Genomic DNA, 26,272 nt, shown 5'->3' with positions numbered 1-26,272 from the left:
TGAACAAACTTTTATTGGTAAGCTTTTCAACCTATCATCCTTAGGGCTGGTATAAGCGTAGGTGTTATTCATAATACCATCATCACATCCCTATACCACACACATATCAACCTGAGCTACATAAACTCCATCTATTAACAACAAGCTAATACTCTCATTAAAAAACAGTAGTAACGCCGGCTAGGTAACCACCATTAATATACCATACCATACATAAACTCATAAACGCTTCATTCCTTCCTTTCCCCTCCTTACTGCAAATTCTTCACATTCCACACCTTAACAGCAGCATCGCCACCCGAGCTCACAACCTTTTCATCCCCCTCCACAAACGCAACCCCATACACCCCATCCTTATGTGCATTCGCAGCCTTGACTCTGCTCCCCGGCTTCGCCAAACTCCAGACAAAAACATTCGTGTCCAACCCCCCCGACACGGCGTGCGTCCCCGCCTTATTCCACGCAATGCTCAGCACCCTCGCCGTGTGGGAGGACCACCTGTCGGTGGCCACCTCCCACGAGCCGGTGGTATACACGACAATCTTGCCAGACGAGTTACCCGCCGCGAGGTGCTTTCCCTCCGGGGAGAATGACAGTGTTGAGATGGTGGCGGTGGAGTTGGTTAGTTTCTCGGTCGAGGAGAGGCTGCCTCCGCTGCCGAGGTTGTATACCTGGACCGTGTTGTTGTCTGCGCCGACGGCGACATAAGAGCCGCTGATGGCGATGGTGGTGGGGGTGTAACTTACGGGTGTTTCGCCGAGAAGTTTGCCGTCGCTGTCGTAGATGGCGATGCTGGAGTTGAGAGCGACCGCGATCGTGCCGTCCGAAGACGCCGAGATGCCCTTGGGTTGCGAGCTGAGCTTCACTGGGGAGGCGAGGAACAGGTTTGTAGCCTCGTCGATGATGCGGAGGGTGTCGTCCCAGCCGACGCTGTAGACCCTGCCACCGGCCGAGGCGAACTGAACGACTTGGTTGGAGTGCGCCTCGCCCTCTGGGGCCTTCCCGACGCCAGTCCCAATGTCCCAGGCGACCACCTTGCCGTCGAAGCTGCCAGTTGTGACCTTGGTTCCGTTGCTGTTTGAGGTGACCGAAAGCGCGGTGACGCTCTTGTTGTGGCCTTCAATTACTTCTTGTGGGGTAGAAGAGCCAACGGTGAAATAGTTCAAATCACCGCTCAAGCTCAAACTAACGATAATTTCCTGCGGCCCACGAGTCCAAACAACACCAACTTGCTGATCTTGAGGGTTGGAGCTCCCTTCCTCACCAATCTTCCACGTCGCAACATTCTCCCCCGACTGCACATCCCACACCCTAACCGTCTTATCCGCGCTCGCCGTCACAAACCTCTTCGAGTCCTTATTCCAGCTCACACCCAAGATACTCCCTGTATGAACCCCCTCCCCAACCACCTTAAGCGGCTCCCCAGTCTTGCCGTCATAAATCTGAATCCTCTTATCACTCCCAACCGTCACCATCCACGACCCATCAGGGCTGAACTCGGTCCCCTGAACAAACCCCTTGTGCAGCCCCGTCGCCTTGCTGTTGAACTTGAACGGCGCGCCATGCAGGAAGCACATGCTCCCATCGTCCGACACCGTCGCCGCGCGAAGCGGGCGCTGCTGCCGGATCGCCACCGCGTTGATGACCTTGCTGTGCCCGGACACCTCGCCGACCGAGTTGCCGCTGTCGGCAGTGATGCAGTGGCCGAACCTCTCGCGGCCGTCACCGACGGCGATGACGCGCTGCGAGTCCCCGTCCCAGGCGATGTCGGTGATGCGGCCCGAGATGATGGGGTATTCGCCTTTTGTGTTGACTGCCTCGACCGAGTCCCAGACACGGATCTTGCCCGAGATGTCGCCCGACGCGACGTAGAAGCCCGAGGGCGAGAACTTGGCTACGGTGGTGGTGGTGGTGTGGGAGGTGTATTGCTTGGAGGAGGAGGGGTTGGTGAGGGAGCGGAGGAAGATTGATTTGCCGGACTGTTGAAGGGGTTATACATTAGAGATTATGATGTATATCAAGATAAAGAAGCAACGGGACGTACAGCGAAAGCTATTTGCTCCCCCTTTGGATCGGCCGAGAGCTGGGTTGGCTGGCCGCGGGTTGTCGCCGGGGACGCGGCGAAGATCTTGTCGAGCTCGATAGACATTTTGGTGATATCACGACTGATTATGGAAAGTATGGATAGAGAGAGGAGAGAATTACTCGCAGATTGAGTGGCTATGAAGTTAAGTTTACTTGGGAGGGAGAGTTGCGGTGTGTTTTGGTTGTGCCAGCAACTTTCCAGGTTGGGGAGCTATCGATGGAGCCTTGAAGCTCATGGCGGGGTTCCCGGTGTCGCGGGACGTGGGTGGGGTTCTGCTTGCGCGGTTGCTGCCCCACAACCGCCAAACCGCAGCTGATGACGCCTGAATGCGACGCCGTGGCTGAAACGAGGAGCTGAAACCCTCTGTGGCTGGGTATCTTCATGCTGATATCGCCAGCCATGTTAGGGGCGTTCAGGGGAACTCCAAAATAGGATTAGGGTTGGTAGGATGCTACATTGGGCAATGAAAGAGGATGTGCCCTGGCAACCGAGCACTGTGAGAAGTTCAACAGAACACGAGGAGACATGACGATGGTCGAGTGGAGTCACCCCAAAAAATGTGCTCTGCGTAACATCTATCTACAGATGGAAGTGGGGGCATAACAAGTCTATACACTTGTGCAGCTTTTTTGAATATTAGTGTGACTTTCTAATCTGACAGGGTAAAAAATAGTGGTATTTTATTTATTTTCTTCTATAAAGGATAGATACTTCTAATTAAGTCTTTTTTGTTACAAATTAAAGTACTTATATTAATAGTAAATAGGTTTACTCTAAGATTCAAGCATCTACTAAAGCCTTCGTGATATATTATAAATAAATATATAAAATTATTTATTAATACTATTGCATAAGCGACTTTAATAACCTAAATAAACCTTTAAATATAAACTTTAATTTTGAAGTCAATTATTATTATGCTCAGACTCTTACTTTAGTACTTTAGGGCAAAGATCTCTTAATATAGGGTTTATGTTAGCAGAAAGTTAAGTGTAACTGGGCAATAAGGGTGGCGTAAGGCGTGTTGCCTCTTCCTCTAAGAATTAAATAAAGACTTAGATTAAAAGCTGTCTAGGTAGTGTGACGAACTTCTATCCAGAACTTTTAAAAGAGATACTAGTTAAAGGCACTTTTAAATAATTCTAGTCTAGTACAGCTAAATAGTATATAACAGTAGCTTATTTCATTTATAATAATCTATATACTAACGATTATATGTTACGGCTTGATACCTAGTGGGGCGTAGGGCGCACCACGGACTAATCGTTAGTATATAAGCAAGGACTAATTAGGACAGAATTAATAGGATCGAGGATCGATCCAGAAGAGCCAACTCCAGAGGTAACAGTATCGATAGGATCGAGGTTCGAGTTAATCGATCCAGAACGGTGCTAGGCTTAGCGCGAGGACTATATATACGGAGGAACTAGCTAGCGTAGATAAACAGTTCCGTAATATATAATATAAGTTACGATCGTTAATATTAAACTATTATAATTAAAATAAACTATTATTATATACTGTTTAGCTATACCGAACTAAGATTATTTAAAAATACCTTTAACCGATATTCCTTTTAAAAGTTTTAAATAAGGGTTCGTTATATATTATATATTTACTTTAACTCTATTATAGATAGTTAAAAACGTCTTTTTACTACTATAGCCGGACTTAAAAACGTTTAAATAAGAAGCGTCCTGCCTAGCCTAAGCGCCGAAAGACTTTCCGCTAAACCTATACCCTCTACCGTAAAGTAGGTTATTAAACGTCTTAAAAAGCTCGAGGACAAGGCTTAATAAACCCGGGAGTAGATTTTCGCTATCTCGATTATATTTAAGTCGATTATTAAGCTCCCGGTACCGGAGTACTATAGAGGAGAAAGGGCAAAGTTTAAAGGGTTTTTAATTTAATTTAAAACCTATTTTCGTTAATATTTAAACTAATTTACTAACGAAAAGTTAAAAATAATTTTCGTGGTTATTAAGTTTAAAGATAGGGCCCTCGTATAGTTCGAGCCTATCCTCGACGACTATTATAAGTAGGAGCTAGAAAACTAAAAGAAAATTACTATAAAGTACTTCGAAAACTATTATACCTTTAAAACTAAGCTTAAAAAAGTATTTAAGGAGTATAATAAAGTAAGGCACGCGTAAGGTAAACTCTTAAATCTATACTAAACGCACTTAATAGTTAACTACGCGGCTTAATTTAAAATTAATAATTTACGTAACGCTATTAACGATAAAAAGTTAATATAGCTTTTCTATTATAGCCTTAAAAATAAAGTAAAGAATAAATTATATAAAGAAATAAAGCCCGATACTATTAATAAGTATATCGCTATAGCTATATAGATCGACGATCGGTAATTCGAGTATCGTATAGAGAAGAAAAGAAGTAACGGTAAAGGTAGCTATAATAATAGCTATAAGGGACACTTTAACGGTAACCGCTTTAATAATAAACATAAGCGGAAATACCTTAATACTAACTACTCCGGTATTATATACTCGGGACCGATAAATATCGATATTATATAATAATAAAAGCCGTAAGGCTAAAGCTAAAATAAAAATAATTTTAAATATTTTAATTATAGTAAAGTAAGATACTTTAAGAAAAACTATAAGGTATTTAAACGGCTTGGATAGAAAAAGGAAATCGTATTAATTATTATATCGAAAGGACTAAAAGTTATAAAGGTAATAACTATTAAGTATTAATAAAGTAAAGCGGTAAACTCCGAAAAAAACTTTAATTAATATACTAAATAGGAAAATATAGAATTCTAGGAAGTAAAGGAAATACTAAAAAAGCTAAAGGTAAAATATAAAGAAGGAGATTTTTAAATATAAGCTTTACGGGATTAAATAGTATAGATTACTACGAAAGTTATTATAAAAGTCGTTAAAGGTAAGGGTTTCGCGTAAAGACCTATTAAATAAATAATACTAAAAAAGTAATATAGTAAATACGGAATTACTATTTTATAGGATATATTATAGCTTATAAAGCTTTTATATAAAAGTTAAGAAGAATATTAAAAAAGTAAAAAGGTCGCTAATATTAGGATCGCGAAATTATTAAGGGATATATTAATACCTATATAATATATATCCTATAAGGGAAATACGGTATAGCTTTATCTTAAATATTTAAAGTATCGGAAAGTATTTTAATTTTAGTATATTATATATAGCTATATAGAGTACTATTAAAGTAAGTTGCTATACGGCTATTAGCCGATACGTAAAGTAAATAAAGAAAGTAAACTATAGTTAATTAAAAGGATTATAACCCGGTAAAAAAAAGTTTAATAAAAAAACTTAAACGACTATATTTTATAGAAGGTTTAGGACCCGGTTAAACTAAAAGATAGCCTTTAGGTTATATAGATTATACTAAGGTATATAAAGTGTTATATTAAATATATAAATAGTTAAAATATAAATAATAGTATACGCTTGTAAAAGAAGGTAGTACTAAGATAATACTTAAGCCCAAATTACGCTATATATCTATAAAAAAAGGTTAAACGATATTATTAAGCTAAAACGCTTAAAATTAAGTAGAAGAACTATTATCGGGCGTAAATACGAAAGAATATTAAAGACGGAAAATAGGAGGAAGCTAGGCGGGTATAATTAAAAGACTTTATATTATTAGTTAACCCGGAGTAAAAAAACGCTTTTAAACGATATAACCGTTTAAGAAACGACTTACGGCTTTTCGCGGGGGCTATTAACCTTTAACGGACTACGAATAGTATTTTCGAAAGTATCGGCGTAAAGCAAAAGTATAAAATAATAACCTAACGCTCGTTAACGAAATTACTATTATATAAGGAAAAAGTAAGAAAAATAAACGCCTTTAGGTTATTATATAATAAAAAGATCTTTAAGTAATAGTATTAATAAATAATAGTGTAAAAATAAACCTAATTTCGTTATAGTTCGTATATTAGGCCTATATATTATAAAAGAAAAAGAAAGAATAGATCGTTATATAAAAATTATTTCCTATATAAAAAGTCTATAGGGAGATACTACCTTTAAATATTATAATTAAAGGAAAAATAATATTAATTATATTCGATATTATAAATATAGAACCCTCGAAGGATATAATCTTAAAGTAATTATAGTATAAAGACTATAATTTAAATATCGATTAAAGGGATAATAGTTACCTACGACTAAAAGAGCTTTAGAAATATCTAATTAATAATAAAAGATTAGAAGTATATATAGAATAAAGTATAGGATATATACCCTCTACGGTACTACTATAAGGAATATAAAAAGTAATAATATATTTTATCGATATAAGTAGTAAAATTAAAGAAGTAAAGTTAACGACGTTAATAAAGATATCGGAGATTAATAAATACGTTTATTATAATAACGTAAAGAAAGGTAAAAAAAAGGTAGTACCGGTAGAATATTAAAAATACTTAACTTTTACGGCTAAATATTTAAAGGGGCTTTTAGAATAAGGACCGTAAAACTACGAAATTAAATTAAAAGAAAAAGCTAAACTATAGTTATTTAAAGTTTATTATATTAATGATAAATAAAGTAAAAAGTTATAGAAATATTTAAATAAAAATCTAAAAAAAAAAATATATATTAAGGAATTTATATCGCTAATAGAATACCCTATATTTTTTATACCGAAAAAGGACAGTAATTTATAATTATATATAAATTACCGTTAATTAAATAACGAAACAGTAAAAAATAATTACTTATTACCGTTAATATTTAAGTTATAAAGTTAATTAGTAAGAGCGCGATACTTTATACGTTTAAATATATTTATCGGGTACGCTTATATATAGATTAAAGAAGGAAACGAATGGAAAATAGCGTTTCGTATACCCTATAGTTATTTCGAATATCTCGTAATATTATTTAAATTAATTAATACGCCCGTAACGTTTTAATTTCTCGTTAACTATATAATACGAAAGTACCTCGATAAAATAATAATATATTACCTTAACGATATTCTTATTTACTTACGTACTTTAGAAAAATATAAGCGGTATATACGAAAGATATTCGACGCGCTATATAGAGCTAGACTTTCGGTTAATAAGGAAAAAAATAAATTTTATATATAAAAAATAATATATTTAAAATATTTAATATTATTAAATAAGGTTCGTATAGAGTTTAGGAAAATCGCGGTAGTTAAAAACTAATTTACGCTATAATTATAAATATACGTTAAAGAATTTTTAAGGTTTATAAACTTTTATTAGATATTTATTCTGGGCTATATAAGTATTATAAAGCTACTTAACTATTTAATTAAGAAAAACGTAGAGTTCCGGTAAAGGTAAGAAAAGGAATAAGCTTTCCGGAAATTAAAAGAAGCTATTTTAAAGGACTTAGTATTTAAATTACTAAACCCTAATCGACTATTTAAAGTCGAAGCGGATATATTAAACTATACGATCGGTAAATAATTAAGATAGTAAAACGATAACGGTAAATTATACCTGGTAGCTTTCTTTTCGAAGAAACTTAAGGGAGTACGTTAAAACTATTTAATTTATAATAAAAAGCTATTTACTATTATTAAAACGTTCGAGGAGTAAAGGCTATATTTTAACGGTACTAAATATAAAATATAGGTCTATATAGATTATAAAAATCTACGGTACTTTACTATTACGAAGGTCCTTAACGTACGGTAAATATAATAATTAGAGATTCTTTCGGAATTTAATTTTCAGATTAACTATAAAAAAAGTTCGAAGAACGCTAAGGTAAACGTATTTAGCCGGCGAGCCGACTACTATAAAAATATACTTAAAGAGTTATTACTACTATTTAAAAAAGCGTTAAATAATACTTTTAAATATCTACTATAGCCGTAAATAGAATATTATATAATATATTGTAAAAAAGTTACTTTTAATAAATATTAAAGGAAGTTAAGTAACGATATTATAGAGTAATACTAATAGGAAAAGCTAAAGCCGTAAAGTATTTAAAAAAATAATTAAGAAAGATTATAATATAGGAATCGAACGTACGTAAAGCTAGGTAATAGGACGGCATTAGTAATAAAGATTTACGTATCGAAGTTTAAAGGATATATAAGTATCGTTAAAATTATAAAAAAGATTAAGTAATACTTTAACTAACTAAAGATTAAGGATAACGTTAAGGAAGCTATCTAGTTATATTATATATACGAGAAAACGAAGGTTACGAAATATAAGCCTTATAAATTTTTAAAGTTATTACCGGTAGTAAAACGGCTATAAAGTTTAATTATAATAAATTTTATTACTAAATTACTAAAGTTTAATAATATAGTAACCGGCGTTAAATATAATAATATATTAACGGTAATCGATAAACTTATTAAATAAATATACTTTTTACTTTATAAAGAGACCTAATCGGCAAAATAATTAATAAATATAGTATTATAATATATTATTTTAATATATATATAGTTAAAGGAGTTTATTACGGACTACGATACTAAATTCGTATTAAAGTTTTAAAAAGTATTAATAACGAGGCTAAAGGTAATAAATAAAGCGTTTTCGGCTTACTACTTTTAGATAAACGGTTAAATAAAACGGTTTAACTAAATCGTAAAATAATATTTATAGAATTATATTAATTTCGAGTAAGATAATTAAGTTAAATTATTACCTACGGTATAACTAATATATAATATATCGCTAACCGAAACGACTAAAGTTATACCGTTCTTTACGAATTTCGGCTATAAAGTAAACTTACGGTAGGGACCTACGGTTAAAGTACTTAAGGCTAAGGTTAAAGTAAATAAAATATATATATTTTATAGTAAGCTTAAATAAAAACTAAAGTTTATAAAGGAAAGGATATAAAAATATTATAATACTAAAAAGCTCGAGGGACCTTACTTTAAGGAGGGAAATATAATATTCTTTTCTATATATAATTTACGTATTAAAAGACCTAATAAAAAGTTAGACTATAGGAAAGTAAAACCATTTAAAGTTAAAAAGAAAATATCGGAAACGGTATTCGAATTAAAGCTACTTAATACAATATATCTATAATTATATACCTTTTATATTTTACTTTTAAAACCTATACTATACGTAAAAAAGGCTAATATATAAGTAGTAGCGGAAAATAAAGAAAAGAAGTATAATATAAAAAAAATACTAGATTTATAATTTAATAAAGGCTAATTAAAGTATTTAATTAACTAATTAGGATATCCGGCTATAAATAACTTATAAAAACTATAAATATACCTTAACTATCTAAATAAATAAAAAAAATTTTATTAACGATATCCGGACCGATTAAAACCTAAATAAATAAAAAAAACTTAGCTCTAGCCTATAACTAAATACTATAAAACGGAGCTAGAACCTTGATAGAAATCGAACTTACGCCTTCGATATAGTAATCGACGTACTATATATTATATTACGAAGTTAAAAAGTATAAAGGAGACTAAATATAAATAATATTACGTGCTTTAAGCACCTCGGGAAGTAAAAAGCATATTACTAATAGTATCTAATAAGGCTAAAAAAGAAAAACCGGTTACGCCTAAATTTAGAAAAAAGTTAAGCGGTTAATCGAAGCCTAAAGTAGGATCTAAAAAAAAGAAGTTAAGCGGGATAGAGGTAGAAGATTCCGCCGGAAAACGGCTTTAGGGATCCGGGAAAGCGAAGGCCGGAGGAGGTAGGGGAGCGTCGCTAAATAATAAAGCAAACTATATGGCTAGCGCGGCTTCCTCCTACTTAATATACTTTAACTCTTCTATATTATTAAAGCTATAGGAGACGGCCGTAGCTATTCGCTTAAACTATATTCGTTTTTATAGGTATAGACGGTTAATCTTTTAATCTAAAGTAGTACGCTAGGATTTAGCCTTTACTATTTCCGTCTTTATTTAATTATATTAAGTAATAACCTTATAAAGCTATTAAACGGATAATCCACGAGCGTTATAAAGGGACTAATTATACTATATATAGGTAGCGTAACGCTCGGAAATAGAAAGAAAGATTTTATAAGAAAAACTACGTTTCTCGTAAAAAAAATAAATATACTTTATAATAATAATAAATTATAATACTAAAGTAAATAACTCGTTACGATCCGCTATTTTCGAGTACGGAGGTTTAGTATTAGGTCGCGCCTTATTTATACGGTTAGATATTATAAAGTGTAGGAAAATAAAGGAAAAAAAAAAGAATTTATAAGTATTAATAAACGTAAAAAAGTAAGTTAAGCCGACGGGACTTCGGCCTAAAAGGGAAAGCGTCGTATTATAGCTTAATACTTAATAGGGCGTAGGGCGTACTACGGACCAATCGTTAATATATAAATAAAGATTAATTAAGATAGGATTAATAGGATTAAGGATCGATCTAGAAAAGCTAACTTTAGAAGTAATAGTATTAATAAGATCGAGGTTCGAGTTAATCGATCCAGAACGGTACTAGGCTTAGCGCGAGGACTATATATACGGAGGAACTGACTAATATAGATAGATAGTTCCGCAATATATAATATAAGTTACGATCGTTAGTATTAAACTATTATAATTAAAATAAGCTATTATTATATACTATTTAGCTATACCGAACTAAGATTATTTAGAAATACCTTTAACCGATATCCCTTTCAGAAGTTCTAAATAAAAGTTCGTTATATTATAACTTATATTATATTAAAATACAGCTTTTATTTGTAAATTTTACAGTGTATCTAAGCCCTGTATATTACAGGGTCTCGGAGGTAATACGATAGCTTAAATTAGTAGTATTTAGAGACTGCGGTTACCGGAGCGGAAGCCCGGCCTCTAGAAGTAATCCGAGGTCCCGGAAAGCCGAGCGCTAAAGCCGGTATCCTACAGTAGTTAAACGGTAGAGGTAACGTGGCTTATAACGTGGCCCCTAACTTTATATTTAGTTAGCGTATTTAGCGGGCGTTCGGGCCCGGGAAACGCGCGTTTGGGCCCGGAAACACGCGTTTAGGCCCGGAAACGAAGTTACCCTTAGAGAGTAAGTAAAGCACCGATAGCCTATAAGACTTTTGCCTTATACCTTATCTACTATAGTATTTTTTAGTCTATAAGGTTTAATTAATATATTAGTTTACTATACTTATTAGTGCCTTATAAGCCTATATTACAGTAATTCTCTTCTATATATTACAGGGCGCTGCCCCTATAATCTTCCTTCCTTTAATGCTACGGCAACTATCGAATGCTGCAGTTAAAGTCTCTTCGCTCTCAGTATACTGCGCCGATAGCTATTTGAGCCTATATTTACAGGCATTAATAGCACTTATTTTAATAAAATATATTTAATTACGGTAACGGTTAATATTTATATAAATTATACTTTTTATATAATTAAATATAGCGATAGAATAAAAGGGAGAAGATTTATTATAGAATTATTAAAAAGAAAGTAAAAATTAATAGTTATTTTAAAAATAAAATTACTAAGGTATCGCCTTAAAAGGAGGAGTATTATATTATAGTTAACCTAACGGTAAGTTACGTAGTATATAAAACGTAAAATATTCTTAGTTAACTATTAAAAAAGTTAGGAAATAATTAATTAGAGCTAACTAGAAAATACTATAGTATTAAGACCCATAAGTATTTCACAAAATATAAGATATTTGGGGTAATCGAAGGTATAGTAAGACGAGTACTCTGTAGGATATAATATACTAGGAGTGATTGAGCTATAGCAAGATAAGTACTTTAAGGTCCTAAGGTTTATATATATAAAAAAACTGGCTAGTATAGATAGATAGTTCCGCAATATGTAATTTACGCTTATATTTACGGTATTTTATATTTTATTAAGATATTTTATTATATATTGTTTAACTGCACCGAATTAATTGTCAGAAGTTACTTTTAACCCATATCCCTTTTAGAAGTTCTGTATAGAGGTTCGTCACACCACTTCCGTCTTAATTGCTTCTACTAGCGATTAGCTGTGCGCGTTGCGCCCCGCACATAGTCTGACCTGCCCGTTGGCTTAACCGTGACACTGTCACGCAGGTGTATCCATTCAGTGACTTATTGAGGGTATATTTATAGTGTTTTGGTTATATATATATATTTTCTTATTATTTCAGTACTTACTTTAAAGATACTAAAACCTCTCGCCCTCTTCCTAATTAAAATAAATTAATTATTAATCCTAACGCTTTAAATATATTAAATAAACATTGTATTTAATAAAATTTTATTTCTTAAAATTATATTACGTTTCCTACTTAATATATCAAATATTCCGCTCTTTTTTCTAAGTTCATATATTAATTTTAATATTCCGGATATCTTTATCCTATGAAAACTTACTTTAACTATTACTACTTCTAAAAGTCTTTTACGTTTATTAATTAAATTAGTTTATAAAAAGCTCGGGATATATATAGCTATTATTTAGTTATATCTAAGTTTCAAATATCTATAAGCTTTAAAATATTAATATAGTTAGTATTACTTTATTAGTATATAATAAAGCATAAATATTAATATATTAACTAACATATTAATTTCTATTACAATAACATTAATAGTAACTATAATAAAATATAGTTATTTATACTAGTATTAATGCCGTTTCACAAGGTAAAATCAGGCAAAGTATGGTAAAAGGTGATGAATAATCGAAGAAAGCAAAAAATTCCCAGAAGTGTAGGAATTCTTTTGTCTATAGCTCTCTAGCTAGTGCGCGCGTAGCTCTACTTACAGAAGCAGGCAGGCGAGCCTCACCGTAAAGGCGGTGCGGCATAGAAAAATTCTTATCTAATCTATCTGACATATCAACAAATCTAGGTTCCAGCACTAAGTACAATATAAATAGATTTATACTTCTTTAAAACTAAACGGTATCTTTACTAAAGAAAACAATAATAAAGTAACTTGAAATTAAATTAATTCTAATATTATATATATGATTATTAATAATTAATATATGAATATATTATTTTGAAGGGCAAGTCTCGCACTAATATATTTCGCTGGCAGAGGTGTAGTATACTGAACTTAGTTTATGAGGAGACCGGCACACCAGGAAAGGGGCTCACCTTCAAGTAAACAGATACCGTCAGTAGAGCAATTGTTCAGTCTTGAAATTCGAAAGCGGATTCGGCCTGCAACTAGATCAGTGATTCTTGATGTGTGAACAACGGTCAAGATCAAATTTTGGAAGGGAGCAGATCCCTGGCTACGAAGTCGTAGGTAGCGCGATTAGATAAACCACTTAAACCCCGGTGGGGAGGGAGGGAGCAACTTCTTATGGAGCTTGACGTGTCTCTCTTTGCTAAAAGAACTTAACGCGCTTGAATTCATCGACACCGGCGACTTCTGACGTCCATCAAGACGTTTGTCCACAAAAGCCACAAAGAAAAGTCACCAATCAGACGAACACCATTTCGAACTTACCTTCAACCCCGCCTTACATCTCTATCGTCGTCAATAATCGGGCTTTACATCATCGCAGCATCCAAGTGTACTCAACCTCCGGTCCCACAACCCACAACGGCACCGATCTATAAAAATGGCTGCCGTCGTCCCACCTATCACCAGCGACCACTGGTCATATGCCCACGGTGAATTCTTTGTGGAAGCTTCCGGCCACAATCTTCATCGTCAGGCCACGGTCCCAGAAACCAAGTCGCAGTTGGATGGCACCTGACAGCTGAAAGGACCACCCTGCTCACTGGTGTGAAGCTCAGCTGATACATTATGGCCTGCCACCATCCAAGAACAAGGGTACAGCCAAGATGAGGCTGTATGAAGCTCTCAATGGTGGAAAGTTGACTGTGCCGAAAACCGTCCTCAAGTTGGAGGCCGACTTGAAGAAGGAGTGGACGACGCGCGACCGCGAAGCCAAGCAAGCTTTGAAGAACCAGACCACCACCACTACCAAGGGGGGTACCAAGCGTAAGGCCACCGATGACAACGCCCACACTGGACCGAGTAGCGCAACTGCTACCAAGAAGGCGAGGACAATCGCTACTCCCAAACCCAAGGCTGCCCCCAAGCCACCTGCCGCCGAGCCAGCTCCCGCAAAGAAGCAGACCGCCCGTCGAGGGGGCACCTCCGCAAGCAGAGCTAACTCCCACGCTGTCTCCTCAAGGCCATCACCACCCCCCCCCCCTGAGCCCACCATACAACGCACAAAGCAAACCGCCCGCTGCTCCCGAGGCAGAGGCGACTCCCACATCGCGAGCAGCTCATCCCGCCCACTACCCGCCTCGTCAACCCCCGCTCCTCCATCCTCCCGACAGATCCAAACTGCCCGCCGTAACAACTGGAGCTGCCCCCTTGGCGGCCACACCAAATCAACCAGCAACCCCTCCAAGCACAGCAGCAGCACCCCTTCCACTTGGAACTCCTACAGCAGCTCCAACCTCAACGACGACCCTCCCCCTCCCTATCCTGGTTCACCAACCTATGACAACTACAGCCAGTACTCCAACCCCACCGGGCAGTGCATCCTTCCCGCCTCTCAGCCTCCTCAACGGAAACTATGAACTCCAACCTGAAGACCCTAGCTATGACGAGAGGGGTGAATCAAGAATGACAGTCACTATGGATGGGAATGCCCTCTGGGGATCGTTCGTACTGGGTCCGGTGGAGGGGATTTCGAGGTTGGAGCAGCGGCCGTATCAGTCCTCGAACGAGAGGCATTATCTCAGGTGGAGGGGGGAGGACGAGCAAGGGGGGTAGGTATAATGAGGAGGGTGACGGGAGCTATATCAAGTTTTTGGGGGGATGGGTTGGTGGAAGGGGGATTAGGTTTTATGGGAGGATGATTTTCTTTGATAGGAGAGGGTGAGCGGGAGGGATGAGACGAGGAGTGATGTTAGTGCCTATGATATGAGAGATGAGTGGGCGGAGAGGGCTTTGTGATGAGAAGGAGAAGAGTAAGGGAATATTGACTGCGAGATGAGTGGATCAGGTTATAACAAGAGAAAATCTTACATACGAGTATGGTAGCTAGGTAGCTTGTTGTATAGATATCAGGTCTTTCTGTACACATTTGTTTTGCCTGCTTTCCCCCCATGGTGATAGGCTATTGCAGCCGCAGACTGCAAACAACCCATAATGACAGAAAAATTGGGGATAAGTGAACGTTTATGAGGTCGTTTGACCTAAGGAGCCGTTCTCCGGCGAACAAAGCTGATAAAGAAGATTGAACCGTACTCTGTTTCAACGAAGGCTGTTGCATGGGGAAATGTTTCACATATCAAGCTAGCAAGAATCTTGATGGCTACCACAACCCTAACCCAGGAGAAATCGCAAACCCAGACCCCAGTCCGGCAATTCGCCGATCGGCTACAAGTTACAACGAGATCCCAGCCTTGCGGACCCAAACTGGCCAGGGCGACGACTTCTGATCGCAACTTTGCTACACCTCTCTTTCCTGTTTTAAACACAAGCAGGACCTATCCCGACGACAAAATTTTGCCAGAAGAATTACACTTTGCATCCCAGTAAGCCTGTCTCTCCGCCTCAGCAGCTGGGTGGGAGAGTTATCTGATACAACCTCCCTTGGCGTTTTCGTGTGGCTGCCGCGCGTGTTCGCGTCATTGGGAATAGCTCCCCGGGCCTCCGTGACGCCTATCTACATATGACCCCGACCACGAGGTCTCATGCTAACCGCCACGATTTCAGGTCCTTTCCGCCATCCCAACAGAACTTCGCAACCTCGAAACCCCCTCCCCACCCGATCAAATTTCGCAACTCCTGCTCTCCACAACTCAAAGCCGAAAAGCCAAAATGAGCTCCCCCAAGCCAGAAGACAAGCCCCCCCAGGGAGAAGAAAACAGAGTTCACGGCGAGGGCGAAGATGGGAATGATGAGGTACGGCGCCTTGATCAACTTTAAAGAAAAAAAACAAAAAATAGAAGAAACCAAAAAGACTGACCGGGCTCCAAAACAAAACATACAGGAGGAGATCTCTGCCATGAAGAGGCGCGTTGCCGAGATGGAAGCCGAAGCGGCCAAGCTTAGGGAGATGCAAGCGTCGATGGATCAGGAAAGACAGGGGCTGCAGGACGATAAGGAAGATATCGACAACCGGAGCGTGTTTGTGGGCAATGTGGATTACTCCACCTCGCCTGAGGAGCTGCAGAGCCACTTTGGGGAGTGTGGGAGCATCAACAGGGTGACGATTTTGTTGGACAAGTTTACCGGGCAGCCAAAGGGGTGAGTTTTACTTTTTGCAGTCTGGGTGGGATTGAAAGGCACAAAAGAAAGAGAGAGAGAGAGAGAGAGAGAGAGAGAGAGAGAGAGAGAGAGAGAGAGAGAGAGAGAGAGAGAGAGAGAGAGAGAGAGAGAGAGAGAGAGAGAGAGAGAGAGAGAGAGAGAGAGAGAGAGAGAGAGAGAGAGAGAGAGGACTGACATGGTGTTTTGGGACAGCTACGCATATGTCGAGTTTTCGGAACCCAACATGGTGGCTCAGGCGTTGGTGTTGAATGACAGCCTTTTCAAGGGACGGAATATCAAGGTTGAGCCAAAACGTACGAACTTGCCCGGCATGTCTCGAGGACGCGGCAGGGGTGGGTATCGTGGTGGTGGTCGTGGAGGGTTTGGAGGGTTTGGTAGGGGTGGTGGAGGGTTTGGTCGGGGCGGTGGTGGTGGTTTCTATGGCGGGGGTTATCGCGGCGGTTACCGCGGCCGGGGCAGAGGAGGAATCGCCCCTTACTAAACGTCAAGGGGTGGAAGATTTCAGCGGTACCCGGGGTGGCATTGATGTCAAGGAGAGGTCTGTCGCCTGTCCGGAGCCAGGGGTTTTTGGCGTTCACGGAGGCCATTGGATTGTTGTTATCCTGGTTGGAGAGGTAAGCCATTACGGCCACTGAGAGGGAGGTTTCCAGAGTCTCCTCTGGCTCGAGGTGAATGGAATGTCAACCCTTAGGGCAACATTGGAAGGGACAGTCGAATCGACACCCTTATTGTCCAAAGTTGTATATCAAGAGACGGGACATGGCGAATAATTGCTATTATTGTTTGCTTCGGTTTAGGAGTCGGGGGGATAGGTAAAAAGAAAAGGGTACAATTACTCATCAAATACCAAGTTGATGGACCCTGGTGGCTAGGCATCTTCTGTCCGGTTGCCAACCGCTGGACTTTGCCCCTTGGTTGCGTGGATTTCTGTGTGGCATCCATCTTGGGGCACTAGCGGAGTAACGGCATGTCGAATATAGAAACATAAGCCTAGCTTCCCTACCCTGCGCTTATTTATTTCTATGTATGTACCAGATGGCTTGAGGGTGAGTGAGTCTGGATATTGTGGTAGATTCCGACAAGATAAGGCGCCTCTATTTCGGAATGAAAAGCAACCGTCTGGGATGTGTGAGGCCTATACGCGGAGATTACAGGCAGACTCAAGAGTGCCTTGTTATTTCTCGCAAAAAATCCCGGCTGGGAGCTCTTATACTCGTAAAGGCTGATTCACAAAATAATCCGAGGGGCAACTTTCTGACGGTTCGGGACATGTTCCACCAATCCTTACACGGTGCATATCTGATTTTAACACGGTGTACCGAACCTCGAAATCCCAAGACAGTTAGTTGACGGTGTTTCCAGCGCCACAACAATTAGTAGATCCTACATCGAATTGCCGGCCTGACCCGAAACTTGCGCAAGATCAAGCCGTGCAAGCCTCACGTGGAAGATACGAAGAGAAAATCTCACCACCTGGCTGTCACTCAGGGGTAACTGTTTCGCTGCAGGAGGAACACACTGTGCGAGAAAGTAGTTGCGCGATCACCCTCCAGAAGCCACTAAGGACGGATGGATCCTTTTCTGTGCTAGGAAGGTACTGGAGGCAACGCTGGGCAAAGCTGCTTGGGACACAATGACCGCACCCTACACCTCACATGCTCTCTCTGATGACCACCGTATGCTTGACCGCTCTGGCTGCTCTGGCTGCTCTGGCTGCTCTGGCTGCTCTGGACTGAAGCTGTCTTGCTCTTTTCTTGTCTTGTCTTGTCTCGTCCTGTCTTGTCTTTGCGTTTTCCAAGATTCCAGCAGAACAAAGCTCTCCCTGTACGGGGTACTCGAACCACCTAGCCCTTACACAGGGTACCTGGCTTAACTGCGTCACGGCCTCGCTTCCAACCAGTAACAAACTAGCCGCCCGCCGCCTCAGGCTCGAGCGACAGAGGTTCCCAAAGCGGGGGGGGGGCCCGGGACAGAAGAGCAACAAGCACAGCCTCACCATACCATACTCACCACTCTCACAATCCCTCGACGGCCCAGCTGCGCTCCCCATCGTTTAATGCTGCGCATGCATCTACAACACGCAGTCTAGCACCTCATCGCGCCTTCATTCGCGTCGCCCGGCTGAGTGTCAGTCATCGAATCGAGATCCCTCCATCACCGAGCGCTTTGGCCGCCCGCATCTCGGCATCTCATCCAGCCTTTTCTCGTTGCGAACCTCCCCTTGCTTGACCGACAGCCAACCACACATCCCCGCCAACAGCGGACCGCCCACTCGGACGAAGGACGACAGGAGAAGTCCAGACGAAAAGGTCACAGAAACACCAACGCCACACGTGCGAGATTGACTTGCACTGTTTGCAATCATGAGTGGCAGTCAAGCAGGGCCTTCGGCGTGAGTCCCTACTCCTGTCTTCTGACGAGGAAATACTGAGCTGACTGACCCCTTGCGACAGCCAAGGAAACAACCTTCGTGTTACAAGTAAACTCGAGCCCAACCCCAGCCCTTTGCACTAGTATCAACAGTACTAACTTCGTGTTCCAAGTTATTGCGGCCGATGGCTTATACAAGCGGGATGTCTTCCGTAGGTGGTCCCGGAGTGCTGGGTTCCGGCTGTTGGATGCTGTGGTTCTTGAACAGGAATGCTGACTTGCTGGCCTTCAGGATTCCCCGATCCCTTTGCGGTAGCAACCATCAATGGCGAGCAAACCAAGACAACACAGGTTTCCAAGCGGACACTGAACCCATATTGGAATGAAAGCTTTGATTTGTAAGTGGCGGCCTCCCCAGGTGCCCATGGAGGGGCAGTTTTCCCCTGATGTCGTACTGACTCGACGCAGCAAGGTGAACGAGGACAGCATCCTCGCCGTGCAAGTGTTCGACCAGAAGAAATTCAAGAAGAAGGATCAGGGCTTCCTAGGGGTGATTAATATTCGCGTTGGGGATGTTATCGAGCTCAGTCCCGAATCTGATGGTACGGAGCCAGCCCCTTTCCCGCGCCTGGGCATCCCTTTCAGCTAACTTATCCCAATCATAGACCAGATGCTCACGCGGGACCTTAAGAAGTCCACAGACAACCTTGTGGTGCACGGCAAGCTTATTATAAACCTGTCTACTAACATGACAGCTCCCGCACGTGCTCAGCAGCAACAAGCTCTTTTACCATCGGCTCCGTCGTCCAGCAGACCATCGCTCCTCAATCCTGCAACCCCTAATCTTTCTAACGGGGAAGCTTCTTCAGAACGACCATCTTCAGCCATGTCACGCCCCAACGGCGGCTCCAGCGCGGCTGGGCAACTAGCTATCCCCCATCGTCCCTCAAGCCTTGCGTCGAACCCTTCAGCTGCCACTCCTGCTTCGAACGGTCCTGTCACGAACGGTGCCGTCGCCCAAGCCCGACAAACAAATAGCACGCTGAGCCCGTTTGAAGACTCGCAAGGCCGTCTGCCAGCAGGCTGGGAACGTCGCGAGGACAACCTGGGGAGAACCTACTATGTTGATCACAATACGCGAACGACGAGCTGGAACAGACCGACGGGGGCGACGGGGGCTGCCGAGAACCGGGTGGCCGAGGCGAATACCCAAGTGGAAAGACAGAGACACCAGAACCGCACGCTCCCCGAAGATCGAACTGGTGCCAACTCGCCAACACTTCAACAACAGCAGGCGCAGCAAGCAGCCGCCTCGCAAGCCAATGCCACCACCATGATGAACACCGGGGCTACAACGGCCGGTAGCGGCGAGCTTCCACCTGGCTGGGAGCAGAGGTGGACACCCGAAGGCAGAGCTTACTTTGTCGACCACAACACACGCACAACGACGTGGGTCGACCCGCGACGCCAGCAGTACATAAGGATGTATGGCGGCAATAACGACAACGGAAGAATCCAGCAGCAGCCAGTGTCACAGCTTGGCCCCTTGCCCAGCGGATGGGAGATGCGCCTGACTAACACAGCTCGCGTCTACTTTGTGGACCACAACACCAAGACAACCACCTGGGATGACCCAAGGTTGCCGTCGTCGCTCGACCAGAACGTGCCACAGTACAAGCGTGATTTCAGGAGGAAGCTGATTTACTTCCGGTCTCAGCCCGCCATGCGAATCCTCTCCGGGCAATGCCACATCAAGGTTAGACGCTCGCACATCTTTGAGGACTCGTTCGCCGAGATTAGTCGCCAGTCAGCCACGGACCTGAAGAAGAGACTGATGATCAAATTCGACGGCGAAGATGGTCTGGATTATGGTGGTCTGTCGAGAGAGTTCTTCTTCCTCTTGTCGCACGAGATGTTCAACCCGTTCTATTGCTTGTTCGAGTACTCGGCGCACGACAATTACACGCTGCAGATCAACCCGCACTCGGGCATCAATCCCGAGCACCTGAACTATTTCAAGTTTATTGGCCGTGTTGTCGGTCTTGCCATTTTCCACCGCAGATTCCTCGACGCCTTCTTCATCGGAGCGCTGTACAAGATGGTGCTTGGCAAGGCAGTGGTGCTGGCTGACATGGAGGGTGTCGACGCTGACTTCCACCGGTCGCTGCAGTGGATTCTGGACAACGACATTACGGATGCCGGGCTGGAGATGACTTTCTCTACTGAAGACGAGCGCTTCGGCGTGATTGCTGTCGAGGACCTCAAGCCCAACGGGCGCAACATTGACGTGACGGAAGAGAACAAGAAGGAGTATGTGGACCTGATGGTCAAGTGGAGGATCGAAAAGAGAATTGCGGAGCAGTTCCAGGCGTTCAAGGAGGGGTTCCAGGAGCTTATTCCTCATGATCTGATCAATGTCTTTGACGAGAGGGAGCTGGAGCTACTGATTGGCGGTATTGCCGAGATTGACGTGGACGACTGGAAGAAGCACACCGATTACAGGGGATACACCGAGAGCGACGAGGTGATTCAGTTCTTTTGGCAGACGGTAAGGAGCTGGGACGGGGAGCAGAAGAGCAGGCTGCTGCAATTCACGACGGGCACGTCGAGGATTCCGGTGAACGGGTTCAAGGATCTGCAGGGGAGTGATGGGCCGAGAAGGTTCACTATTGAGAAGGCGGGGGAGATTACGAATTTGCCAAAGGCGCATACTTGGTATGTTTTTTGTTTCTGGAATATTTGGAGTTGGTTACTAACTTTGGGGGAATAGCTTCAACCGTTTGGATCTTCCGCCGTACAAGGATTTGGCGATGTTGCAGAACAAGTTGACGATTGCGGTGGAGGAGACGATGGGTTTCGGACAGGAGTAATTTTGTTTTGCGGTGTTCTGGAGAAGGGAGGGCTGAGGGTGTTTGATGTTGTTTTTTAGGTGGTCAATATGTTGTTTAGGGAAGGGCTAGCGGGTAGTAGGGTAAGGGAAGGTATCCTTTGGGCTGTGTGTGTGTGTGTGTGTGTGTGAGAGAGAGAGAGAGAGAGAGAGAGAGAGAGGTTAAGCATAATGAACGTGCTGAAGTGGATTGTTCTTTTTTTTTCTTGTGTCTTTTTCCATACTACATTGGTTGGGTTAAGGTTAAGGGGGGGAGGGGAGGCATCATTCATTTTCAAAGCTCTTCACCGGGTGATGTTTGTGTTGTGTGGTGGAAGAAGGTGGGGGGGGGTGATGGAGGGGGAAAATTGTAAGTATAGAAACACGCATGGGTGTTGGTGGATGAGGAAGGATCAATCATTAAGTTTGGGGGGATGAATAAGCTGTAAACGGCTGGGTTACTTGTTGACCGGCAGGGAAGAGAGCGGGAGGGGGTTATCTGTAAACTTTGGCTAGCTAGCTGTTTAGCATGCATTTTATGGAATATGAGTCAGTGTTAAAATGCTCTCTTCATGTATCGAGTTCACTGCTCATCTGGGGGTATAATTAATGTCTTCAAATGCAAAGGGCGGCAGGCAGAGCCCGGCGAGCATCGGCCCGGCGCCGATCAGTCGGTGTCTGCAGGCGGGCCGAGGATTTGGTGGTGGGGACGAGACTTCCTGGAGGTGCAGCTTGATTTCGACCTGACGTTGACTTTTTTTTTCTTTTTGGTAAAAACAAAAAAAATTTCCTGTATAATTTCTCAAACCACCCCTTCCGCTTGTGACGTCTACCTTGACTTAGGATACCTGCGACAAGAGAGAAGCGATTCATGGCCTTGTCACCCCTCCGCCTCCTGCTGGGGCTGGCAACCCTCGCTTTGACGGGGCTGTTGTCCGCCCTGCTGTACCGTCATGGACCGGTGCAGTTGGCTGAGATGGTGGTCTACCAGCTCCCTGTTGACGTTGCTTACACTTGGGATAAATACACCTCTTCTCTCACAACCTTTCTCGCCTCGGTAACCGCTACGAAAGAGGAGGAGATAATCCACTGCTACGACCACCCCATCACCACCTCCTTTGCCTCTGACAGGACAGAGGAGGAGCAAGGGAACTGCCTCGGTGTTGACCCCTCCACTGGCCTCATAACCCGTGTTTTTCCCAGCAAAGGAGAAGAGAACAAGAGGAAGGGGTATGTACTCCCCGGATTGTGGGACGGACACGGACATTTGTTACAATACGGCGAGTTTTTGCACGGGGTGGATTTGTTTGGGGCCAGGTCGAAGGAGGAGGTGACAGCGAGAATAAAAAAGTATTTAGAGTCACGAAAGGGGGAGGGGGGGGTTGGATCAAGGGGGAATTGGGTTAGGGGGGTGGGGTGGGATCAGGGGTTGTTGAGGGAGGGGATGCCTACTGCTGTGAGTTACATTTTTACACATAAGAAAAAGGGAGGGGGGGGGCGCTGACGAGAAAGGGATAGGACTGGCTGAGTGATGATGAGGAGTTGAGGGATAAGTTCTTCATGCTGGATCGGGTGGATGTGCACTGTACTTGGGTTTCGCAGGCGGTTCTGGATTTGATTGATATAGACAAATTGCCTGGGGAGGTTCCAGGGGGGCAGATTGTGAGGGAGCCGGGGATGGGCGTGTTTTGTGATAATGCTATGGATATTGTTACTGGTTTGTGGCCCAAACCAAACGCCGCCCAGAAAAAGAAGTTTGTGGGCAGTGCGATGAGGGAGTTGAACAAAGTTGGACTGGTGGGGATGCATGATGCGGGTGTGCTGCCGAGGGATATTGATCTCTATGAGGAGATGGTGAAGAAGGACAAAGAGGAGTGGACGGTGAGGGTGTATGCCATGGTTGAGTGCCCGGAGAGAAATACTTTCTGTCCAGAGGTGGCGAGGAAGGTGGATTTGGAAGGGGGGTGGTTGAGGGTGGGGAGTGTGAAGCTTTTTGCTGGTATGTCTCTGTTTTTTTTTTTTTTTAGGATTGCTGACAGAAAACAGATGGTGCCCTCGGTTCCTGGGGCAGCGCCATGATCGACCCTTACTCGGACCGTCCTTCTACCTCTGGCTCTCTCCTCGTCAATGCCAGCACCCTCCACTCCCTCGCCCTCTCCTGGGCAAAGGCCAAGTATCAAGTCAACATCCACGCCATCGGTGACCTGGCCAACCGCCACGCCATTGACTCCTTAGCCACGGCCCTCGACGACCTCGAGGTCTGCCCTTACGGCATCCCACCCATGATGTGCCAGCAGATCAGCTGCCGTTTCCGCATCGAGCACGCACAAATCATTCACCCAAACGATCAAGCCCGGATGAGAGAGCTGGGAATCATACCCAGCATCCAGCCTACCCACGCTACTTCTGATATGGCCTATGCGGAGGAACGGCTGGGTAAGGAAAGGATCGCGAGGGAGGCGTACAGGATGAGGTCCATGTGGGATGTTGGGCCGCCGGTGCTGGGGAGTGACTTCCCCGTGGAGCCGCCGAATCCCTTTGAGGGAGTATATGCTGCCGTTACGAGGAAGAGTCCACATACAGGCATTGGGCCGCCAGGGTGGGAAGGTGGGTGGTATAAAGAGCAGGAAGGGTTGAGCGTGCGGCAGGCATTTGACGGGTTTACCAGGGGCCCTGCCTACGCGGCGTTTTGGGAGAAGAAGGCCGGTGTGATCAGGGAGGGGGGATTCGCCGATTGGGTGGTGATGGACGAGGATGTTTTGAAGGTAGGGGAGGAAGAAATCAGGTTCTTGAAGGTGAGGGAGACCTGGGTTGCGGGAAAGAAGGTCTACTCCAGAGATGGCGTGGATGAGCCGGCGGTAGAGAAGCAGACTGGCGCGAAGGAAGATTTGTAAGATGATGTGTGACGAATGAAATGTACATAAACAGACGAGCGAGCGGCGTTGGTTTAGAAATGCGTTGATGATCTATGGTTATACACGAAAATAGGCGTTTAAAACAATGTTTGCAGTTCCTTGATGCGTTGAAGCGCTTCTTCGCGCACTTCCTTGACAATCTCACCAGCCGGCTGGATCTTGCTGACCAATCCAACGCCGCTTCCACTGATGACTGTTAGCAAATATATTCTGTTTCTAAAACTGCCGTGCGTACTTACGCCCAAGTAATCGTCCTGTCCGTCTCGCCCTTCTCTGCAGCTTCCTTGAAAAGCCGGATGTTGTCCTCCACTGGCACCCCGTTAAGATGGTCCTCAACCGAACCCCCAACAATGGCTCGGCCGTCATAGATCTTTGGCCAGATGGTGGTGCCCTGAATGTCGTCCATGACCGTATGTCTGTCGTCATGTCAGCCCTGACCCCCAAAAGATTTCCACAACTGCTATCTTACTTGAAAGTTGACGAGGCCCCGTCCGTTGTCTTTGCAATCAGCTCCTGCTTAAACTTTGGCGTCGTCGCCTCCTCAGCGAGAATGAACTATCTCCTTGTCAGCCTCATTCCATGTCCCATCCCGAAGCTCAAAACTCACCCTCGTCCCCATAACAACCGCATCAACCCCTGTATAACCCTCTAGTCAGCCCCCGTCCCCTTCTCTCTCAATCCCAGCTGGGTACTCACCCAAAGCCAACGCAGCCACCACCCCCCTCCCATCCACAACCCCCCCCGCCCCCACAACCTCCACCTCCCTCCCCGTCCTCTCCTTCTCCCCCTTAACAACCTCCACCACCTCCCTCAAAAAACTCATCGTCCCCGCCCCCCTAGCAAACTGATGCCCCCCCGCATCCGTCCCCTGAGCAACAACCACATCCGCCCCATCCCTAACCGCCTCTTTCACCGCCTTCACCGTCCCGACCTGGTAAAAAACCACAAACCCATTATCATGCAACACGTCAATAATCCCCCTCACCACCCCCCCCTCCACATCCTCCACCCTCGGAGCAAAAAGCCACACCGCCTGGGGGGAATACTCCTGCAAAACGGGAATAGCCCTCTCGATAAAATGCGTCCTCGCACTCTCATGACAAAGAATGAACCCCACCCCCACCGGGACAGCCGTCAGCGTCGCCTGCTCCAAATCCAGCACCTTCCTCGCGATTTTCAGCTCCTCCCCCAACTGCCCTAGATGATCCGGTCCGGATTCGGGGTTGAAGTTATATCCCGCGGGGATGAACCCTATCATCATCATCACCACCATCATCATCATCAGCAGCAGCACCCCTTTTCACATTTACAGAGAGAGAGAAGGGGGAAACATACCAAACCCCCCCGCCTTGCTCACCTCGGCCGCCAACCTCCCGTTCGCCGTCCCTAGCATCGGCGCAGAGAACACAACCGGGTTGGTTGTATTAGGAAACAACCCCGTCAGCCGAGTCGGCCGCGTCACCTCCTTCTTGTAGTGCGTCTGCGGTAGCTGGGAGGACATGACGACTTGTTTCACTTCCTTCACCTTGGACTTGAGCCTGAGGAGGGACGCCCTTTTGCTGCTGCTGCTGCTGGGGCGGTCTTCGTCGCTCATTGTGGAAACAGAAACATAAAAAAAGTCAGGGTTTAGTTAGTTAGTATGGAGGTAAGAGAGAGAGGTGAGGTCATTCAATAACCAGGGTGTTGAAAAGCTCTGAAATGTTTGTTGGATGGTTGGTGGAATGTGAAGCGCGGGGTTTAAGTGAGGGACCGTTTAAGTGGATGAGGGGAAATTCAATCGGTTTCATT

The 26,272-nt window shown here is 43.3% G+C and overlaps 6 protein-coding genes across 6 annotated transcripts; 4 read left to right on the top strand and 2 right to left on the bottom strand.

The window, feature by feature from the left end:
- Positions 1-112: 112 nt before the first annotated feature.
- AIP1 (WD40 repeat-like protein) lies at positions 113-2,606 on the bottom strand. Its single transcript, XM_062911890.1, has 2 exons — positions 2,045-2,606; positions 113-1,979 (listed from the first exon to the last, which is right to left on the bottom strand). Exons 1-2 carry the CDS (start codon positions 2,147-2,149, stop codon positions 252-254), a joined length of 1,833 nt encoding a protein of 610 aa, XP_062765525.1. The 5' UTR covers positions 2,150-2,606; the 3' UTR covers positions 113-251.
- An 11,275-nt stretch (positions 2,607-13,881) lies between these two features.
- On the top strand, positions 13,882-14,634 carry QC763_0063730 (uncharacterized protein; the record flags this gene model as incomplete). Its single annotated transcript, XM_062905891.1, has 1 exon — positions 13,882-14,634. The coding sequence occupies one exon, from the start codon at positions 13,882-13,884 to the stop codon at positions 14,632-14,634; it is 753 nt and encodes a 250-aa protein (XP_062765524.1).
- Positions 14,635-15,474: 840 nt separating this feature from the next.
- Positions 15,475-17,206, top strand: QC763_402600 (uncharacterized protein). Its single transcript, XM_062911889.1, has 3 exons — positions 15,475-15,967; positions 16,056-16,312; positions 16,526-17,206. Exons 1-3 carry the CDS (start codon positions 15,884-15,886, stop codon positions 16,812-16,814), a joined length of 630 nt encoding a protein of 209 aa, XP_062765523.1. The 5' UTR covers positions 15,475-15,883; the 3' UTR covers positions 16,815-17,206.
- A 757-nt stretch (positions 17,207-17,963) lies between these two features.
- RSP5 (NEDD4 E3 ubiquitin-protein ligase) lies at positions 17,964-22,151 on the top strand. Its single transcript, XM_062911888.1, is given in 8 exon segments — positions 17,964-18,027; positions 18,037-18,725; positions 18,787-18,812; positions 18,877-18,915; positions 18,996-19,101; positions 19,172-19,305; positions 19,369-21,418; positions 21,474-22,151. Coding segments are annotated over 7 exon segments (2,484 nt in total). The 5' UTR covers positions 17,964-18,027; positions 18,037-18,696; the 3' UTR covers positions 21,574-22,151.
- A 166-nt stretch (positions 22,152-22,317) lies between these two features.
- Positions 22,318-24,569, top strand: QC763_402580 (uncharacterized protein). Its single transcript, XM_062911887.1, has 3 exons — positions 22,318-23,025; positions 23,088-23,568; positions 23,616-24,569. The coding sequence occupies exons 1-3, from the start codon at positions 22,441-22,443 to the stop codon at positions 24,461-24,463; spliced, it is 1,914 nt and encodes a 637-aa protein (XP_062765521.1). The 5' UTR covers positions 22,318-22,440; the 3' UTR covers positions 24,464-24,569.
- On the bottom strand, positions 24,529-26,078 carry QC763_402575 (uncharacterized protein; the record flags this gene model as incomplete). The annotated part of the gene is made up of 6 exons (XM_062911886.1): positions 24,529-24,670; positions 24,724-24,900; positions 24,954-25,039; positions 25,092-25,120; positions 25,181-25,735; positions 25,820-26,078. The coding sequence occupies 6 exons, from the start codon at positions 26,076-26,078 to the stop codon at positions 24,562-24,564; spliced, it is 1,215 nt and encodes a 404-aa protein (XP_062765520.1). The 3' UTR covers positions 24,529-24,561.
- Between the last annotated feature and the right edge of the window lie 194 nt (positions 26,079-26,272).

The sequence above is a fragment of the Podospora pseudopauciseta genome, chromosome 4 (assembly GCF_035222475.1).
Source record: "Podospora pseudopauciseta strain CBS 411.78 chromosome 4, whole genome shotgun sequence".
NCBI classification, from domain to species: Eukaryota; Fungi; Ascomycota; class Sordariomycetes; order Sordariales; family Podosporaceae; genus Podospora; species Podospora pseudopauciseta.
This window is presented reverse-complemented; position numbering and strand designations above follow the sequence as displayed.